We start from the raw sequence: 17,122 nt of genomic DNA, 5'->3' as shown, positions 1-17,122 counted from the left end.
TAGGTTATCTTTATAATTCAAGGTAATATTCATATTCAAACTTTGATTCAATTTCTACAACTATAACAATCTTATTTCGAGTGAAAATCTTACTTGAACTGTTTTCGTGTCATGATTCTGTTTCAAGAACTTTCAAGCCATCCAAGGATCCTTTGAAGTTAGATCTATTTTTTTCATTTCCAGTGGTTTTATCCAGAAAACATGAGGTAGTAATGATGTTCATAACATCATTCGATTCATACATATAAAGCTATCTTATTCGAAGGTTTAAACTTGTAATCACTAGAACATAGTTTAGTTAATTCTAAACTTGTTGGCAAACAAAAGTTAATCCTTCTAACTTGAATTTTAAAATCAACTAAACACATGTTCTATATCTATATGATATGATAACTTAATAATTTAAAACCTGGAAACACGATGAACACCATAAAATCGGATATACGCCGCCGTAGTGAAACCGGAGGCTGTTTTGGTTTGGATAATTAAAAACTATGATAAACTTTGATTTAAAAGTTGTTCTTCTATGAAAATGATTTTTCATATGAACATGAAACTATATCCAAAAATCTTGGTTAAACTCAAAGTGAAAGTATGTTTTTCAAAATGGTCATCAAGATGTCGTTCTTTCGACGGAAATGACTACCTCTTTAGTAATTGACATGTAACTTAAATTTTTGACTATAAACCTATACTTTTTCTGTTTGGATTCTTAAATTAGAGTTCAATATGAAACCATAGCAATTTGATTCACTCAAAACGGATTTAAAATGAAGAAGTTATGGATAAAACAAGTTTGGATATTTTTGATCTTTTTAGCTACGGGAAATGTTTAACAAATCTATACAAATCATATCCTAGCTAACTTATATTGTATTATACATGTATTCTAATATATTATGTAATCTTGGGATACCATATACACGTATGCAAATTTTTTGACATATCATATCGACCCATGTATATATATTATTTGGAACAACCATAGACACTCTATATGCAGTAATGTTGGAGTTAGCTATACAGGGTTGAGGTTGATTCCAAAAATATATATACTTTGAATTGTGATCTAGCCTGAGACCTGTATACACTGGGTCGTGGATTGATTCAAGATAATATATATCGATTTATTTCTGTACGTCTAACTGTGGACAACTAGTTGTAGGTTATTAACGAGGACATCTGACTTAATACACTCAAATCTTTAAAACATAATAAAAATGGTTATAATTATATTTTGATCATACTTTGATATATATGTACATATTTGTATAGGTTCATGAATCGATCCGTGGCCAAGTCTTATTTTCGAGGAAGGAAATATCTGTGAAAGTGAGTTATAGTCCCACTTTTAAAATCTAATATTTTTGGGATGAGAATACATGCAGGTTTTATAAATGATTTACAAAATAGACACAAGTACGTGAAACTACATTCTATGGTTGAATTATCGAAATCGAATAAGCCCCTTTTTATTAAGTCTGGTAATCTAAGAATTAGGGAACAGACACCCTAATTGACGCGAATCCTAAAGATAGATCTATTGGGCCTAACAAACCCTATCCAAAGTACCGGATACTTTAGTACTTCAGAATTTATATCATATCCGAAGGGTGTCCCGGAATGATGGGGATATTCTTATATATGCATCTTGTTAATGTCGGTTACCAGGTGTTCACCATATGAATGATTTTTATCTCTATGTATGGGATGTGTATTGAAATATGAAATCTTGTGGTCTATTGTTACGATTTGATATATATAGGTTAAACCTATAACTCACCAACATTTTTGTTGACGTTTAAAGCATGTTTATTCTCAGGTGAATACTAAGAGCTTCCGCTGTTGCATACTAAAATAAGGACAAGATTTGGAGTCCATGTTTGTATGATATTGTGTAAAAACTGCATTCAAGAAACATATGTCGATGTAATATATTTATATTGTAAACCATTATATAATGGTCGTGTGTAAACAGTATATTTTAGATTATCATTATTTGATAATCTACGTAATGTTTTTAAAACCTTTATTGATAAAATAAAGGTTATGGTTGTTTTAAAAATGAATGCAGTCTTTGAAAAACGTCTCATATAGAGGTCAAAACCTCGCAACGAAATCAATTAATATGGAACGTTTATAATCAATATGAACGGGACATTTCAGAAAACATGTGCGAAGAGACATTAAACACCGCGACACTTGAATGAGATGAAGCTGGGTAGGAGTGGACAGACAGTACCGCAATTGCGATGACAAAGTTGCCTACTACTACTCATTTAACCAAGTGGATAATGGGGATCTAACATATGACTAGGACACTCCATCAAAACGATGAAAGCCTTCCATACAAGAGTACGGGGAAAAACAACAAGAGCTCGACGTTACAACAAGAAGTCAACAACCAAACATGGAGCCCGGGAGAACTAACAAACCTAACAAATAAAGAGAATAAGAGAAACCTAAAACAAACCCGCATCAAGACAAAAAAACCCCAAAATATGAAAGGAAGATTACGAGCATCTCCCGTACAAACCAAACAACCACCTCCTCTGCGCCATAACCAAACGTTATCACGATAGGGTAGGTATGGTACCGAGTTATTGTCTATAAATGTTATCAAAGGAGATCAATCACTTCACAATATATCACATGATGTTTCTTCCTAAAACCAAATTTAATACACAAAATCACGTACACCCTCCCTCATATTACAAGTGACTACACATCACATTTCTTTGCTTTCGGTTTTCCCTATAAATTTCATTTCATCCCCTAAAATATTATTATTATTATATTCGAAATTATAATTATAATTATGTCCAATAATCAAATGGTATCTTCAAAATTGGAGCTGTGGCATGATCTGAATGGGAAAGTTGTGATGGTTACAGGAGCATCATCCGGTCTTGGCCGAGATTTTAGTCTAGATTTGGCTAAAGTTGGCTGCAGAATCGTTGTTGCAGCCCGTCGGGTTGATCGGCTCGCGTCTATTTGTAACGAGATCAACGGGCTTAGTGATGGTGCAAGAGCAGTGGCAGTTGGGCTTGATGTGTGTGCTAATAGTCAGGTTATTGAAGCTTCGGTAAAAAAGGCGTGGGAGGCCTTTGGGCGTATTGATGGTCTGATTAATAATGCAGGTGTTAGAGGTACGAATTTTATGTGATCCATTTGAATGTAAAATAAAATCTACTATTTTAAATAATGTTTAACCTTTGCAAGTTAACCGTAAAGTGTTGATGCATTAGTGGTGACATGACTTCCCTTAAGGGTGGTTAGAGTCGATTATCATGTGCTGCAAGAAATATTTCCCTTGTGATTACTCGTCCATTTCATTGACGTCAGAGGTTCGAGCGTCTATGCGTTTGAGCCTCATTCGAGAAAATTTTACTATAAATTTTTGGGGAGGTTTTCCTCAATTTTACTATAAATTTTTGGAGAGGTTTTCCTCTAAGGAACGGTATGTAACATTCGTTCAAAAAGTTAATTTCTTTTTTGATCAGTGACTAGTAGGAGTGGTCTTTTGGTACAAAAAGTGAGTGTTATGGTATTGAATTGACATGCTAATGATCGAATCAACGGCGGTTTCACTCTTTATCAACATGGGAGTATGGGACCATGTAATTTAATTTTGATGACCTCATGCTAAAAAATTATATATATATATATATATATATATATATATATATATATATATATATATATATATATATATATATATATATATATATATATATATATATATATATATATAGTGATAGGATCAAGAGGGAAGTAACCATTAGGGGGAAGCAAAAACTTTTTTTTTTTTTTCGTTTTTTGAAAAAACTTTGTTCACGAACATTATAGATGAGATGAAAATATGAATATTTAGTAGAGACACTTTGTGATAAATGTTTTTATTTTGGCGGGAAAACGCTCGAAGACGTAATATATAACAATTATCATGTTTTTCGAGTAGATATTAGGGTTTAGATATTAGGGTTTATAGGGTTTAGATATTAGGATTTAGAAATTTAGGGTTTAGGGTTTAGATTTAGGGTTTATATTTAGGATTTAGATTGAGTTTTTAACACGAACGGTTTAGAGTTTAGGGTTTAGGGTTTGGTGTTTTGGGTTTATGAAATAAACCCAAAACACCAAACCCTAAACCCTAAACCCTAAACTCTAAATCGGGCTAAATTTTACTTCACAAAACATGAAGAAGAAAAAAACGTTCATATTCTCCACGAACAATATTATCTTGAATGTTATTTTTGTCGATCGTTTTGCCGCCTAAATAATAACATTCATCACGAAGTGTCTCTTCTAAATGTTCATATTTTCGTGTGATCTTGATGCCGGAAAAAAAAATTCAAAAAAAAAGAAAAAAACTTTTTTTGCTTCCCCCCGATTGGTTATTTCCCCATTGATCCTGTCCCTATATATATATATATATATATATATATATATATATATATACTTAGTGAAATGACTCGTGAAATTACGTGTTTGTTTAAACGAAACAGTTTAATGATATGTTTTAGGTATTAGTAAACGTAAATGCTAAAGTCATTTAGTTTAATGACCCGTGGAATCACAGAGTCCGACTAAGAAACTCGTCAGCTGAACATTTTATCAAATACCTAAAATGCATATTAAACAATCCACATCCAATCATAAGAGATAATATTGGTTATCATTTTATTTTAAAAGTGTGAATTAAAATATAAATTTAGAATTAATTTCCTTCTGCCTAGTTTTTATACATTATCGTAGTCAATTCAAAATAATTAATTAAAAATTCAAAATTTATAATTTTAATAATTAAAATAATTGTTAATAAGATTTAATTTTAATTCAAAATTATTTAGATTAATGACATCACCACCATGCTTAGATTTTTTTCTTTTGTTTTTTTAATTATCTTTTAATAAAAAATTAGCTTAATTATAACATCATCATTATAGAATTTTAATAGAAACCATAGAATATATATATATATATATATATATATATATATATATATATATATATATATATATATATATATATATATATATATATATATAGTAGTAGGATCAATGAAGAAGTAACCAATTGAGAGGAAGCGGGAGAAACAAATATATTTTTTTTTTCATTTTTCGAAAAAACTTTGTTCACGAACATTATAGATTGGATGAAAATATAAACATTTAAAAAAGATACTTTGTGATAAATATTTTTATTTTGGTGGGAAAACGCTCGAAGAAATAATATATAACAATTATCGTGTTTTTCGAGCGTATTTTGAGGGTTTAAAAATTAGGGTTTAGATATTAGAGTTTAGATATTAGGGTTTAGAAATTTAGGGTTTAGGGTTTAGATTTAGGATTTAGATTGAGTTTTTTTAACACGAACGGTTTAGAGTTTAGGGTTTAGGGTTTTGAATTTGGATTTGGGGACTAAACCCAAAACCCTAAACCCTAAACTCTAAATAGGGCTAAATTTTGACAAAAAAGTACTTCACAAAACATGAAGAAAAAAAAACGTTCGAAGATTAACATTCTTCACGATCAATATTATCTTGAATGTTATTTTTGTAGATCGTTTTCTCGCATAAATAATAACGAAGTGTCTTTTTTAAATGTTCATATTTTCGTGTGATCTTGATGCCTAAAAAAAATTCGAAAAAACGAAGAATAAAAATTTGCTTCCCCCCACATTCACAATGTAATTTTTAAAGTAGCGTGATAATGCCAAAAACAATACTATTGCGCCACCATCACGTCATAATGCGGCCTGATGGTATGAAAAAACGGCTTGCGTGATGGGAGCATCATGAGAAGGAAAATAGGCGTGAAGGGATTTAAACCAATCATAATTTAGATAAATACATTTACAATTTAATTCCATTAAATAATAATAATAAAATAACTCTATTATATACCATCATTTCATTCTCATTACAAACTTCATCACATCATCACAATGGTCACATTAACACTCAATGTTGGAGATCTCGGATTTCGGAGAGATCTCGTTTGAACATTTTTTGAGAGATTTCGGCATCTCGAAAAAATCTCGGGGAGATCTCGAATGTTGACTTTTTAATTTATACAATATAAATATATACATATAAATAAGTATATGTATATTTATATATATTTTTACGAAATTTTTACAAAAAAATTCAAGAAATAAGCGAGAAAATTCGAAAAATTACGAGATTTTATGAGAAAATTCGAGAAATTGTGGCTTTAACCAAGTTTGACCCTGTTGATCGAGAAATCTCGGGAGATAGACATCTCGTCTCAACGACTTTCCAAAAACAAGATCTCGAGAAATCTCGAAGAAAAATAAGGTGATTTACAACCCTGTTAATCTAATGCCATTATATTAACAGTGTCATAATATATTAACATTGATTTACAACACTGTAATAATTATACCCTTCAAAAATCACTCATCACGTCCTACTTAAAATTAATCCAATGTCACCATGCCATTATATTTTCCCCTATTTTTTCCCCCTCCATATGTTAGCATAACGTCATAACTTGTTTACTTATTTTATTATATTATTTCTTTTTTACTAACGATTTTTTGCTGCAACACGTGGCCCTCCCGCCCTCGTTCTAGAACATTGTTAAACGTGTATACATTGTTTATTCAATATAGACGGACATACACTATATATAGTATGAATCTTAATCACTAATATTCATAATACATTAGTTTTGTAGTTTTAAATATTCAAAATTTGCTTTTTATTATTTTATAATTAATAATATAAATCACGAAATACTACTCGTACTTCGTAGTAAATAGAGTCCAAGTGACAAAATCATATGGAGTACTAAAAATTGAGATATTTCTCACCAAATACAAAAGTTTTAACTACAAATACCTCATTTTATAATTTCCAATTGCTCGTAGCATGTTTTGTCAATGTAAAATATAATATTCATAATCCAAAAAATTACTTTAATAACATAATATTACATTCTGTTATTGTATTCGGTAGGGTTAAAGCCAAAAATAGGCTAAAAACTTACACAAATGTACCGATGTCGTCCACAAACTCATTTCCGTCATATTGTCGCCTACAAACTTATAAAAAATGTGCTAATATAATCAAAATACTTTTTTTAACCGTCAACCAAAATGGTTGATTACGTAGCTTCTAAGTAGTCATGACACGTCGGTGATACATCGAAACAGAAACTGAAAGTATATGGGCGACATCGTAACACAACTGAAAGTATATGGGTGACATCGGGACATATAAAATGAATAAAAAAGTTAAATAATTAACTTTACCGGTTCAGCAGGTAACCGGTAACGAAATGTTAACATCAGCACATTTTTTATAAGTTTGTAGGCGACAATAGGACGAAAATGAGTTTGTGAGCGACATCGATACATTTGTGTAAGTTTGTAGCCTATTTTTAGCTTTAACACTATTCTGTATGGTGCCTTAGGTGACCAAATCTTGTAAGGTCCCTAAGTGCAAATTTGCTTCTTTGTGGTAATAAAATTGCTGGCCTTTCGGAAAAAAAAATATAGCTTTTATAAATTAATCGATAGCTTTTTTGGAGTTGAAACTACGTCGTAAGTAGACGGTCGGAGACAAATTTTGGATAAGAAATTGTAATATTATCGTGTATTTATCTATTTTATTTTCTACTTTATAACATGTATATATATAACATTTTATTTTATAAAATGATAGACCGAATAATAAATAAAATAAAATAATATAAGAGATATTCTATTCTAATTTCATTAATACGTACTCCTACTTTAATAGGCCGTTCCGCGTAAGTAGCTGCACCAACGATATAAATAAATTTTGATCACTCCCCATAAATTGTATGGTTGACCTCTCAACTTTTAGTTGAATGCATATTTATTTCTTCTCGTACCATATAATATTAAGTGGATTACATATTGGATATTTAAGAGCACCCATATAGATCGATTCAGCAATGAGAACGCTAGAAATTAAGTTCGTCATTTTAGGCAGCGTTCTCACATAGTTCTAGCTTGCGTTCCCATAAGACTTCTGGCTTTATGAGACACGTCTAACCTAGCTAGGATGCTAAGAAATGATTTTTAAAAGGTTAGTGTGGTGACCTGACTTTTTATATGGAAGGTAAGGGGTTCGACTTACTTGTTGCAAAAAATTTCTTGTTGTTACCCGTTCATTTTCATGGGGTTTGGAGGTTGGAGAATTCTTGCGTTCGAAACTCATCCGAGGAGGTTTTATCACACGCGATGCTCGTATGGATTTGTCGTGGGTTTCTCTTGAGGGGTGATAAGACTGTAATAGTTCGACCAATGATTAAACTAGGTGAGTGAGATTTGACATCACGTTCGAACCAATCGCGTTCGAACCTCGTCAATGACTCCTAATCGCTGTTAAAAAAAATCAAACATAACCAATTTAACTATTGATAAGTCATACTTTATAAATACCGTACTTCGAATTTACACAATTCAAAACACGTCAAAGCACTAATTCTCATATTCAAACACTCACAAAAATAAAAATAAAATAAAAATAATAATTCACTTTATAATTTACAATGTCAAACAATCCACACCACTCAAACTCTACAATCTCAATGGAACCTGTTTTATAGTGCATCCTCATCATCTTCAAACCATCAATTCCAACATCATCAAAAGCACATATGTCGGGTTTTGATATTCCTTATCAAACCGGTGATGGAACCAAACAACCTAAACAAAAAATCGTGGTTAAAATCACAATTTTTTGGAACTGTAGGATGAACTATGATTACCAAAATGTTTTCCTTTCATTTTCATGCGTGCTAATTTTTAAAAAAACACGTAAAGTAGTTATGTCCTTATCCAATGGGCATCAAAATATGTAAAGTAGTTATGTCCCATAAACGACTGTACAGACTAACTAGCATATCAACCGACGTCTAAAAATAGTTGTGACGCAACTTGATCATGTGGCGAGTGTACTAGCCGGCGATTGAGTTGTCTGCTCTTATTTCTTCGCTTAACTTGACGCTTTAACAGACCAGCTCCATCTAGCTGAGTGGTTACTGCTCTTTTCTAGGTGTCAAAGGGTCTCAATTTCGAGTCTAAATTGGGGATTTCATAATGTAATTTGTTTTGCTAATTCATTACCTTTTTTTTTTTTTTTTTTTTTTTTTTTTTTTGCAAATGGTGGGTTTTGCTCAAATCTAGTAAGGTTCCCTGAGAGGGGTTTTTCTTTGGTGCAATATCCCGAGTTTTCTCCTAACGGGTGTAAAAAATAAGCATGACATGTCACTTCCTAGATATGATCGGTAGGTGGATAATGGACCCATCATTTACCTTAATATCGTCGTTAAAAAAAAACTTAGGCACTTTAACAAATACAATTCATAATACAACAAGATGTGCAAAAATGATAAACACATTATGACCAATAAAATATAGGGCAAATGGCCTAAAAAATTAACATAATTTACACGATTTGTCAATAAAGTTAATATGGTTTTTGTCGATGTCCGAAAAGAATTACGTATTTCAATTTTTACCCGAAAAAAATTAGGATTTGAAAAAATATGCAATTGAGGTAATATTGTCAAATTCATAAACGACCGTTACTCAAATTTCGTTAAGTGCTCACATGCGCATGGCATGTGAGGAAAAAAAAATTACACGGTTGGTCACTAAACCTTATAAAAAAATTTATAATAAAAAATAAATAAATAAATAAAGATATGATAAAAATAAATAAAATTAAAAATTAAAAATTAATTTTTTATGTTTTCTATTAATTTTTTTAAATTTTATATATTTTTTGAAATTTTTATTTTTTTTGGATTTTTTTTTCTTTTTTATTATAAAAAATGTAATAAAAATCCAAAATTAAATTTATTAATTTTTATTTTTTATTATGTTTTAAATTGTTATTATCTTTTTATAAGGTTCAGGGACCAACCGTGTAACTTTGTTTCTCACATGTTAAAGACATTTGAGCACATAACGAAATTTAACTAACAATCATTAGTGAATTAATATTACCTTAACTTCACATTTTTTCAAATCATAATCTTTTTCGGTCAAAAATTGAAACACGTAATTTTTTTTCGTGTACCAACAAATTTCATATTACCTTTATTGTTAAATCGTGTAAATTATATTCACTTTTCTGGCCATTTATAATGCTAACCACACACTATTGGCTCGATATGACAAAACAAATCAAAACCGAAATAATACTCAACACCATTGTAAAACACAAGACATGCTTTTGCGCCATAAACTCCACCCAATGGTATCTCAAACAACACACAACATTTGAACCTCAACTAGAACTTATAACTATTATCAACACCCATGACTGTACACATTTCATAGGACCATACCATAGCTATTAGAACCAAATAAGTAGTCAAGAGTTTCGATCAAGCGAAGCTAAGAGAGGTCATCTAATAAATCCTACCTTCGCAAAGCCGAAAGTACATACTTCAAGTTATCTTCGCCTTGCCCTTAAGACTTTGGTTACCTAACATGGTGGAAACAACTTAAAAAGGTAAATGGCCTGAAAAATTAACACAATTTATACGATTTGCCAATAAAGTTAATATGGTTTTTGCCTATGTCTGAAGGATTACGTATTCAATTTTCACCCGAAAAAATTAGGATTTGGAAAAATATGCAATTGAGGTAATATTGTCAAATTAATAAACGACCGTTACTCAAATTTCGTTAAGTGCTCACATGTGCATGGCATGTGAGGAAAAAAAATTACACGGTTGGTCACTATACCTTATAAAAAAAATTAATAATAAAAAATATAAATAAATAAAGATATGATAAAAATAAAAATTAATATAAATTAAAAAATAAAAATTAATTTTTATGTTTTCTATTAATTTTTTTAAATTTTATATATTTTTTGAAATTTTTATTTTTTTGGAATTTTTTTCTTTTTTATTATAAAAAAATGTAATAAAAATCCAAAATTAAATTTATTTTAAATTTATTAAATTTTATTTTTTATTACGTTTTAATTTGTTATTATCTTTTTATAAGGTTCAGGGACCAACCGTGTAACCTTGTTTCTCAAATGTTAAAGAAATTTGAGCACATAACGAAATTTAACTAACAATCATTGTGAATTAATATTACGTTAACTTCACATTTTTTTTAAATCATAATATTTTTCGGGTAAAAATTGAAACACGTAATCTTTTTCGTGTATCAACAAAATTCATATTACATTTATTGTTAAATCGTGTAACTTATGTTCCCTTTTCTGGCCATTTATAATACTAACCACACACTATTGACTCGATATGACAAAACAAATCAAAAATCGATATAATACTCAACACCATTTTAAAACCCAAGACATGCTTTTGAGTCATAAACTCCACCCAATGGTATCTCAAACAACACACAACATTTGAACCTCAAACTAGAACTTATAACTATTATCAAAACTCATGATTGTACACATTTCATATGACCATACCATAGCTAATAGAACCAAAAAAGTAGTCAAGAGTTTCGATTAAGCGAAGCTAAGAGAGGTCATCTAACAAATTCTACCTTCGCAAAGCCGAAAGTACATCAAGTTCTTTTCGCCTTGCCCTTAAGACTTTAGTTACCTAACATGGTGGAAACAACTTAAAAAGGTAAGCAAAATGCCACTGAGTACAACAAATACAATAAACAGGCCCGACCCGAAGGGTATACAACATGTACATCGTCGCGGGGGTTCCTCCTGAGGGGCGGTAAGATTGTAATAGTTCGACCAAGGAAATGATCCTAGGTGATGGGTTCCGACATTAATTTCGGAACCCCAACCTAGTGATCTAGGGGCCCAATAATTTTTAAAGGCCCATTATATTTTATATACACACAAAAAGCATTCTCTCCAGGCTTATCACATGTTAGTCTGTTACAAATAATCAAGCCCACATGACCATACCATAGCTAATAGAACCAAACAAGTAGTCAAGAGTTTCAATCAAGCGAAGCTAAGAGAGGTCATCTAGATCACAATCATATGTGGCCACCTATCTATCTTTGTTTTTCTTAAATCTTGTCTAATCGGACTTGGGCCAGTCTATATAATTCATCTAACAATCCTACCTTCTCAAAGCCGAAAGTACATACTTCAAGTTATTTTCGCCTTGCCCTTAAGACTTTAGTTACCTAACATGGTGGACCGGCTTGCCGACATGATTTATTTGCAGTCGTGCCATTGGGATCGAAAAATGTCTCTAAGACCTGCCCTTGCATTGGCAAAAGTTATGAATCGACTAGTGTTTTAGCATGGAACAATATTCAAAGGATTAAATCATCATTGGTTGATAAGTCGTGAAAAGGTGTAGACCTCATTACTTGTTCTATGGTTTTTTTGAAGTAATATGCATTGGAGAAGAACTCGGGTGTGGCCAACCCTTTTGTTTTAAGCGATCAAGAAGAAGGGTATGATTTTGGGTCCGAGGGTAGGATGATTGGAGGGGACAGTCTGTTTGCTGAAACGGGAGTCGGGTCAGGTTTGGGGTATGGGTTTTTGATGAGGCACACAAGTGCAACCGGATCCGATGATGGTAATTTGACTACGGGTTCATCTTCTGGCATTTACCAATCCGTTAGGAATAATTTTGAACTTAGTTGATTAATTTTAAACCTAAAGTGAAGCTGAAAAAGTTGACGAAATAGGACCGAATTGAAAACTTCAATGTTGATGGTATTTGACTTTGGTCTATGGTTGTGGTTTTCATTTATTGTCTTTTAGTTCTATGTTGGTTGAATGGTTAAGACCCTGGCCTTCCATAGTGGAGGTTAAGGGTTCGATTCCAGGCACCCACAGTTATCCACTCATGGCCACAGAGGTTCGCCTGCAATGACTCCGGGCTGCTCGCGTAGCGAGTAGTCTCCTTGGGATTAGTCAAGTTGACCGTTTGGATACCCAGGTTAAAAAAAGAAAGAAAAAAAAAAGAATAGGCATTTGTTTGTGGGTAGTGTGGGAGATAGATCATACTACTGTTGGTTTATTTTGGCTAGTAGAAGATATGTTTATCCCACATTGGTGGGAGGAAGATGTGAGGGGTGAGTGACTTGGTTATATAAGAGGGGCTAAGTCTTCATTCCAAATCGCACCAATCAATACACTTTAAGTATTTGATTATTTCTTTCTTTCTTACCCTTGTTTGAGAGTTGTATTAGTTAAATATTTTGGAGAGTGTAGTTGGCTTAAGAGAGTCGTCTATATCATTGTAACAATTTGTGATATAGTGTATTTCTCTCTTTGGGGGCCGGTGGTTTTTCTCCTGTTTTGGAGTTTCCACGTTAAATCTTGTGTTGTGTATTGTTTTTTATTTCTTTACTATTATTGTTGGGCTGGGTGGTGGGAATTAGTGAGACCGTAATTTCCCAACAACTGGTATCAGAGCGTCAGGTTTGACGGGGGTCTCGGTTATAGGAGTCGGAGTATGCTCTGTGGTTGCCACGGGAGTGGATCGTCCACATCAGAAACGAGTTCTATTGATCGTATAGGGTATCTGGTTAGACAATATTTTTCTGATTTGTAGTAATAGTTGGATTTGTTAGTGGCGAGTTGTGGATTTCCGATTTAAAGGGTCCTGGCTACCTGCTACATCTTTTGGCTATTCGAAACGTGAGCAAAATCAGAGAAAGTTGTTGTCTATAGGATACGGATACGATGTCGAAGTTCAGTCCAATGAGGTTTGATGTAGAGAAATTTGATGGGATGATCAATTTTGGCTTATGGCAGGTTCAAGTCAAGGATGTGTTGATTCAGTCCGGTTTACACAAGGCTTTGAAGGGTAAACCCACCCTTGTTCCTGGCAGTGATTCTAGCAGTAAGTTCGATGAAGAAGAATGGGATGATATGGATTTGAGGGCAGCAAGTGCGATTCGTTTGTGTCTTGCAAAGAACGTGCTTGCAAATGTGCACGGGTTATCAACGACAAAGGAGCTTTGGGATAAACTAGAGCAGTTGTACCAGGGCAAGGGCATCTCAAATCGGTTGTGTCTTAAAGAACAATTTCATACTCTGCGTATGGATGGGGGTTCAAAGATTTCAGATCATCTAAGTATTCTTAACGGTATTGTTTCAGAACTGGAGGCTATTGGAGTTAAAACGGATGATGAAGATAAAGCTTTGAGGTTGATATTATCTTTATCATCGTCTTATGAACACATGAAACCTATTTTGATGTATGGGAAGAAAACTCTGAAGTTTGAAGACGTTACTAGCAAGCTCCTATCCGAGGAGAAAAGACTGGAAGGTAACGGGGTCTCGTCATCAGGAGATACGATAGTGTTATGTTCGGATAGGCAGAAGAGAAACTCTAGAAAGAATCTGACATACTGGAAGTGCGGGAAGACTGGACATGTAAGGGTTAATTGTCCCGGTGGAGCTAATCCGGCAAATGGCTCCAAAGACGCTAACATTGTCTCCGTTGTTACGGAGAGTGACGAATTCCTCTGAAGTCACGTCATCCTCACGGTGTGTCCGCGCCACCGTGGAAAGGGATGTTCGTTAGCGGTTCCACAATTACACATGGGCATTGGTTTGGCGTTGATGCAGACTGTGTGGTGGAAACTGATGTTGTAGCTGATGGGACTTTCGGGAAAGCCAAACAAGGAAGTTGCACCATAAAGTTTCAGCTGGTTGTTCAACAACATGTGCCGAGGTGAAATGCTTGGAATGTGATATTCTAAGTGCTATACTCTTAATGGTGGAGTATGATAATTCTTGTTAAGAGTTATGATTGTCTGTGATGACAATGATTGTCGGTTTAGACAATGTTCGATGAAGATGCAAGTTTTGTCTCTTGGGAGATAATGTCAACGGCATGAAGATGAGGATCTTGAAGTTGTCGTCGAGGAAGCGTCTACATCGGTTATCCTTGCAATGTGGAAGCATGGTTATCTTCTTCTATCCAAAAGGTGGAGATTTGTTGGTTTATTTTGGCTAGTAGAAGATATGTTTATCCCACATTGGTGGGAGGAAGATGTGAGGGGTGAGTGACTTGGTTATATAAGAGGGGCTAAGTCTTCATTCCAAATCGCACCAATCAATACACTTTAAGTATTTGATTATTTCTTTCTTTCTTACCCTTGTTTGAGAGTTGTATTAGTTAAATATTTTGGAGAGTGTAGTTGGCTTAAGAGAGTCGTCTATATCATTGTAACAATTTGTGATATAGTGTATTTCTCTCTTTGGGGGCCGGTGGTTTTTCTCCTGTTTTGGAGTTTCCACGTTAAATCTTGTGTTGTGTATTGTTTTTTATTTCTTTACTATTATTGTTGGGCTGGGTGGTGGGAATTAGTGAGACCGTAATTTCCCAACAACTACAACAGTGGGTTATATTATGGTTTCTCATGTTGTCATAGTTGTGGTTTCTTATTCGTTTCTTCTCGGTTTCTTGTAGCTCAGTTGGTTATATTTGGTTGGGTCGAGCGGGTTCGTAGTTTAGTTGTTGTTTTTTAGTCTAAGCTTGAGTTTGAAACCTTTTGATTGTATCAGGCCTTCATCGTTCTGATGAAGTGTCCCAGTTCTATATTAGTTCTTGTTTTCTTGAAAATGTACAAAAAAATAATCACCCACAAGACGTTAGAGGAAGTAGGGATTGTTAGAATGGTACAAGCGTTAACTACAAGTTTGACTCTCCTGAAAGTAATTTTGAGGGTTATGACCCTCATCGGGTAAAATATCTTGCTCAAATATTGAACCTATATATGATTACAGGGATAAGATTTGTTATGTTCAGGCTACCGGAAAATTATATATTTTTTTAACTTAGATGTACACGACCTATCTGGTTATCTCGTAACCAGTTTCGACCCTTCCTGGCCACTCTAGGATATACTTTGTGAGGTTTTAATTTGCCACCTTTTATGAGGAACTCAAGCCCCAACCACTAGGTTACCTTAAAATTGTTTTATTCATTGAATCTATTCAATGTTATATATGTTTTAACAATGTATTTACAGGTACCGTGCAAAGTTCTCTAGATTTAAGTGAAGAAGAATGGGATAGTACGATGAGAACTAACTTAACTGGAACATGGTTGGTGTCAAAGTACATATGCAGACTTATGCGTGACACAAAACAAGGAGGGTCAATCATCAACATCTCATCTATCGCGGGTCTTGATCGTGGACAATTACCTGGATGTCTCGCCTATGCTTCTTCAAAAACGGGGGTTAACGCGTTGACCAAGGTTAATCTTTATAACATCTTTGGGAATCAATTTTATGATGACAAATAATTATGCTTTGTTTGGATATATGACATTTAATAATATGCTACATATACAGGTAATGGCTATGGAATTAGGTGAGTATAAGATCAGGGTGAACTCTATCAGCCCGGGTCTTTTTAGGTCTGAGATCACAGAAGGCCTAATAAAAAAAGAGTGGCTAGACAATGTGGTTAAAAGAACCGCTCCAATGAGAACATTCGGCACACTTGATCCAGCGTTGACAAGGTTAATCAGGTATTTAATACACGATTCGTCTGAATACATAAGTGGCAACTTGTTCATAGCCGACGTAGGTGCTACCTTACCGGGTGTGCCAATTTTCTCTTCACTTTAAATCTCGGATATTATCAAATAAAGCTACCGCAACACAGACTTCCACCATTTGATTTGTCTAATTAATAAGGGGGACGTAGATGTATTTGATGTCTTACGTAACAAAATAAGATTGAGAAATCATGTTTGTAAGGATTTTTGAATATGTTAATTACCTTAAGAGTTTAAAAGAGCGATGGAAAAACAAAGTATAATGTGGGCTTGGTTTGGGGTCTTGGTTTATGTGGATCTAAGCGAGTTGACCTTTTGGAAATGTTCTTTTAGGTTTTTCGACGTATCAATCGCCATCATGTGGTTTCTTCGAAATCCGAGTTGTTCTCAGGTGTTGGATTTTTTGGTTTCGTTTGTCGATTTTGAGTGTGGCGTGTTTAACAGATGAATTAAGAAGATAGTTACAATAAAGACAAATACACGCCACTGGTCGCCGTGGGTTGTTCACAATTGCGTGGATGTCCCTAAACTTCTTTTTTGACTTGGTTGATCACCGATGTTTACAGAAATTATTCGATTGGTCACTAAGCCTAACAATCGTTAATTATTTCTGTTAA

At 33.4% G+C, this 17,122-nt stretch overlaps 1 protein-coding gene across 1 annotated transcript; it reads left to right on the top strand.

Moving 5' to 3' along the window:
- Nucleotides 1-2,818: 2,818 nt before the first annotated feature.
- LOC139852597 (uncharacterized) lies at nucleotides 2,819-16,575 on the top strand. Its single transcript, XM_071841903.1, has 3 exons — nucleotides 2,819-3,149; nucleotides 15,970-16,199; nucleotides 16,297-16,575. The coding sequence occupies exons 1-3, from the start codon at nucleotides 2,819-2,821 to the stop codon at nucleotides 16,573-16,575; spliced, it is 840 nt and encodes a 279-aa protein (XP_071698004.1).
- The last annotated feature ends 547 nt before the right edge of the window (nucleotides 16,576-17,122 follow it).

This window comes from Rutidosis leptorrhynchoides, chromosome 6, assembly GCF_046630445.1.
Source record: "Rutidosis leptorrhynchoides isolate AG116_Rl617_1_P2 chromosome 6, CSIRO_AGI_Rlap_v1, whole genome shotgun sequence".
Lineage (NCBI taxonomy): Eukaryota > Viridiplantae > Streptophyta > Magnoliopsida > Asterales > Asteraceae > Rutidosis > Rutidosis leptorrhynchoides.
This window is presented reverse-complemented; position numbering and strand designations above follow the sequence as displayed.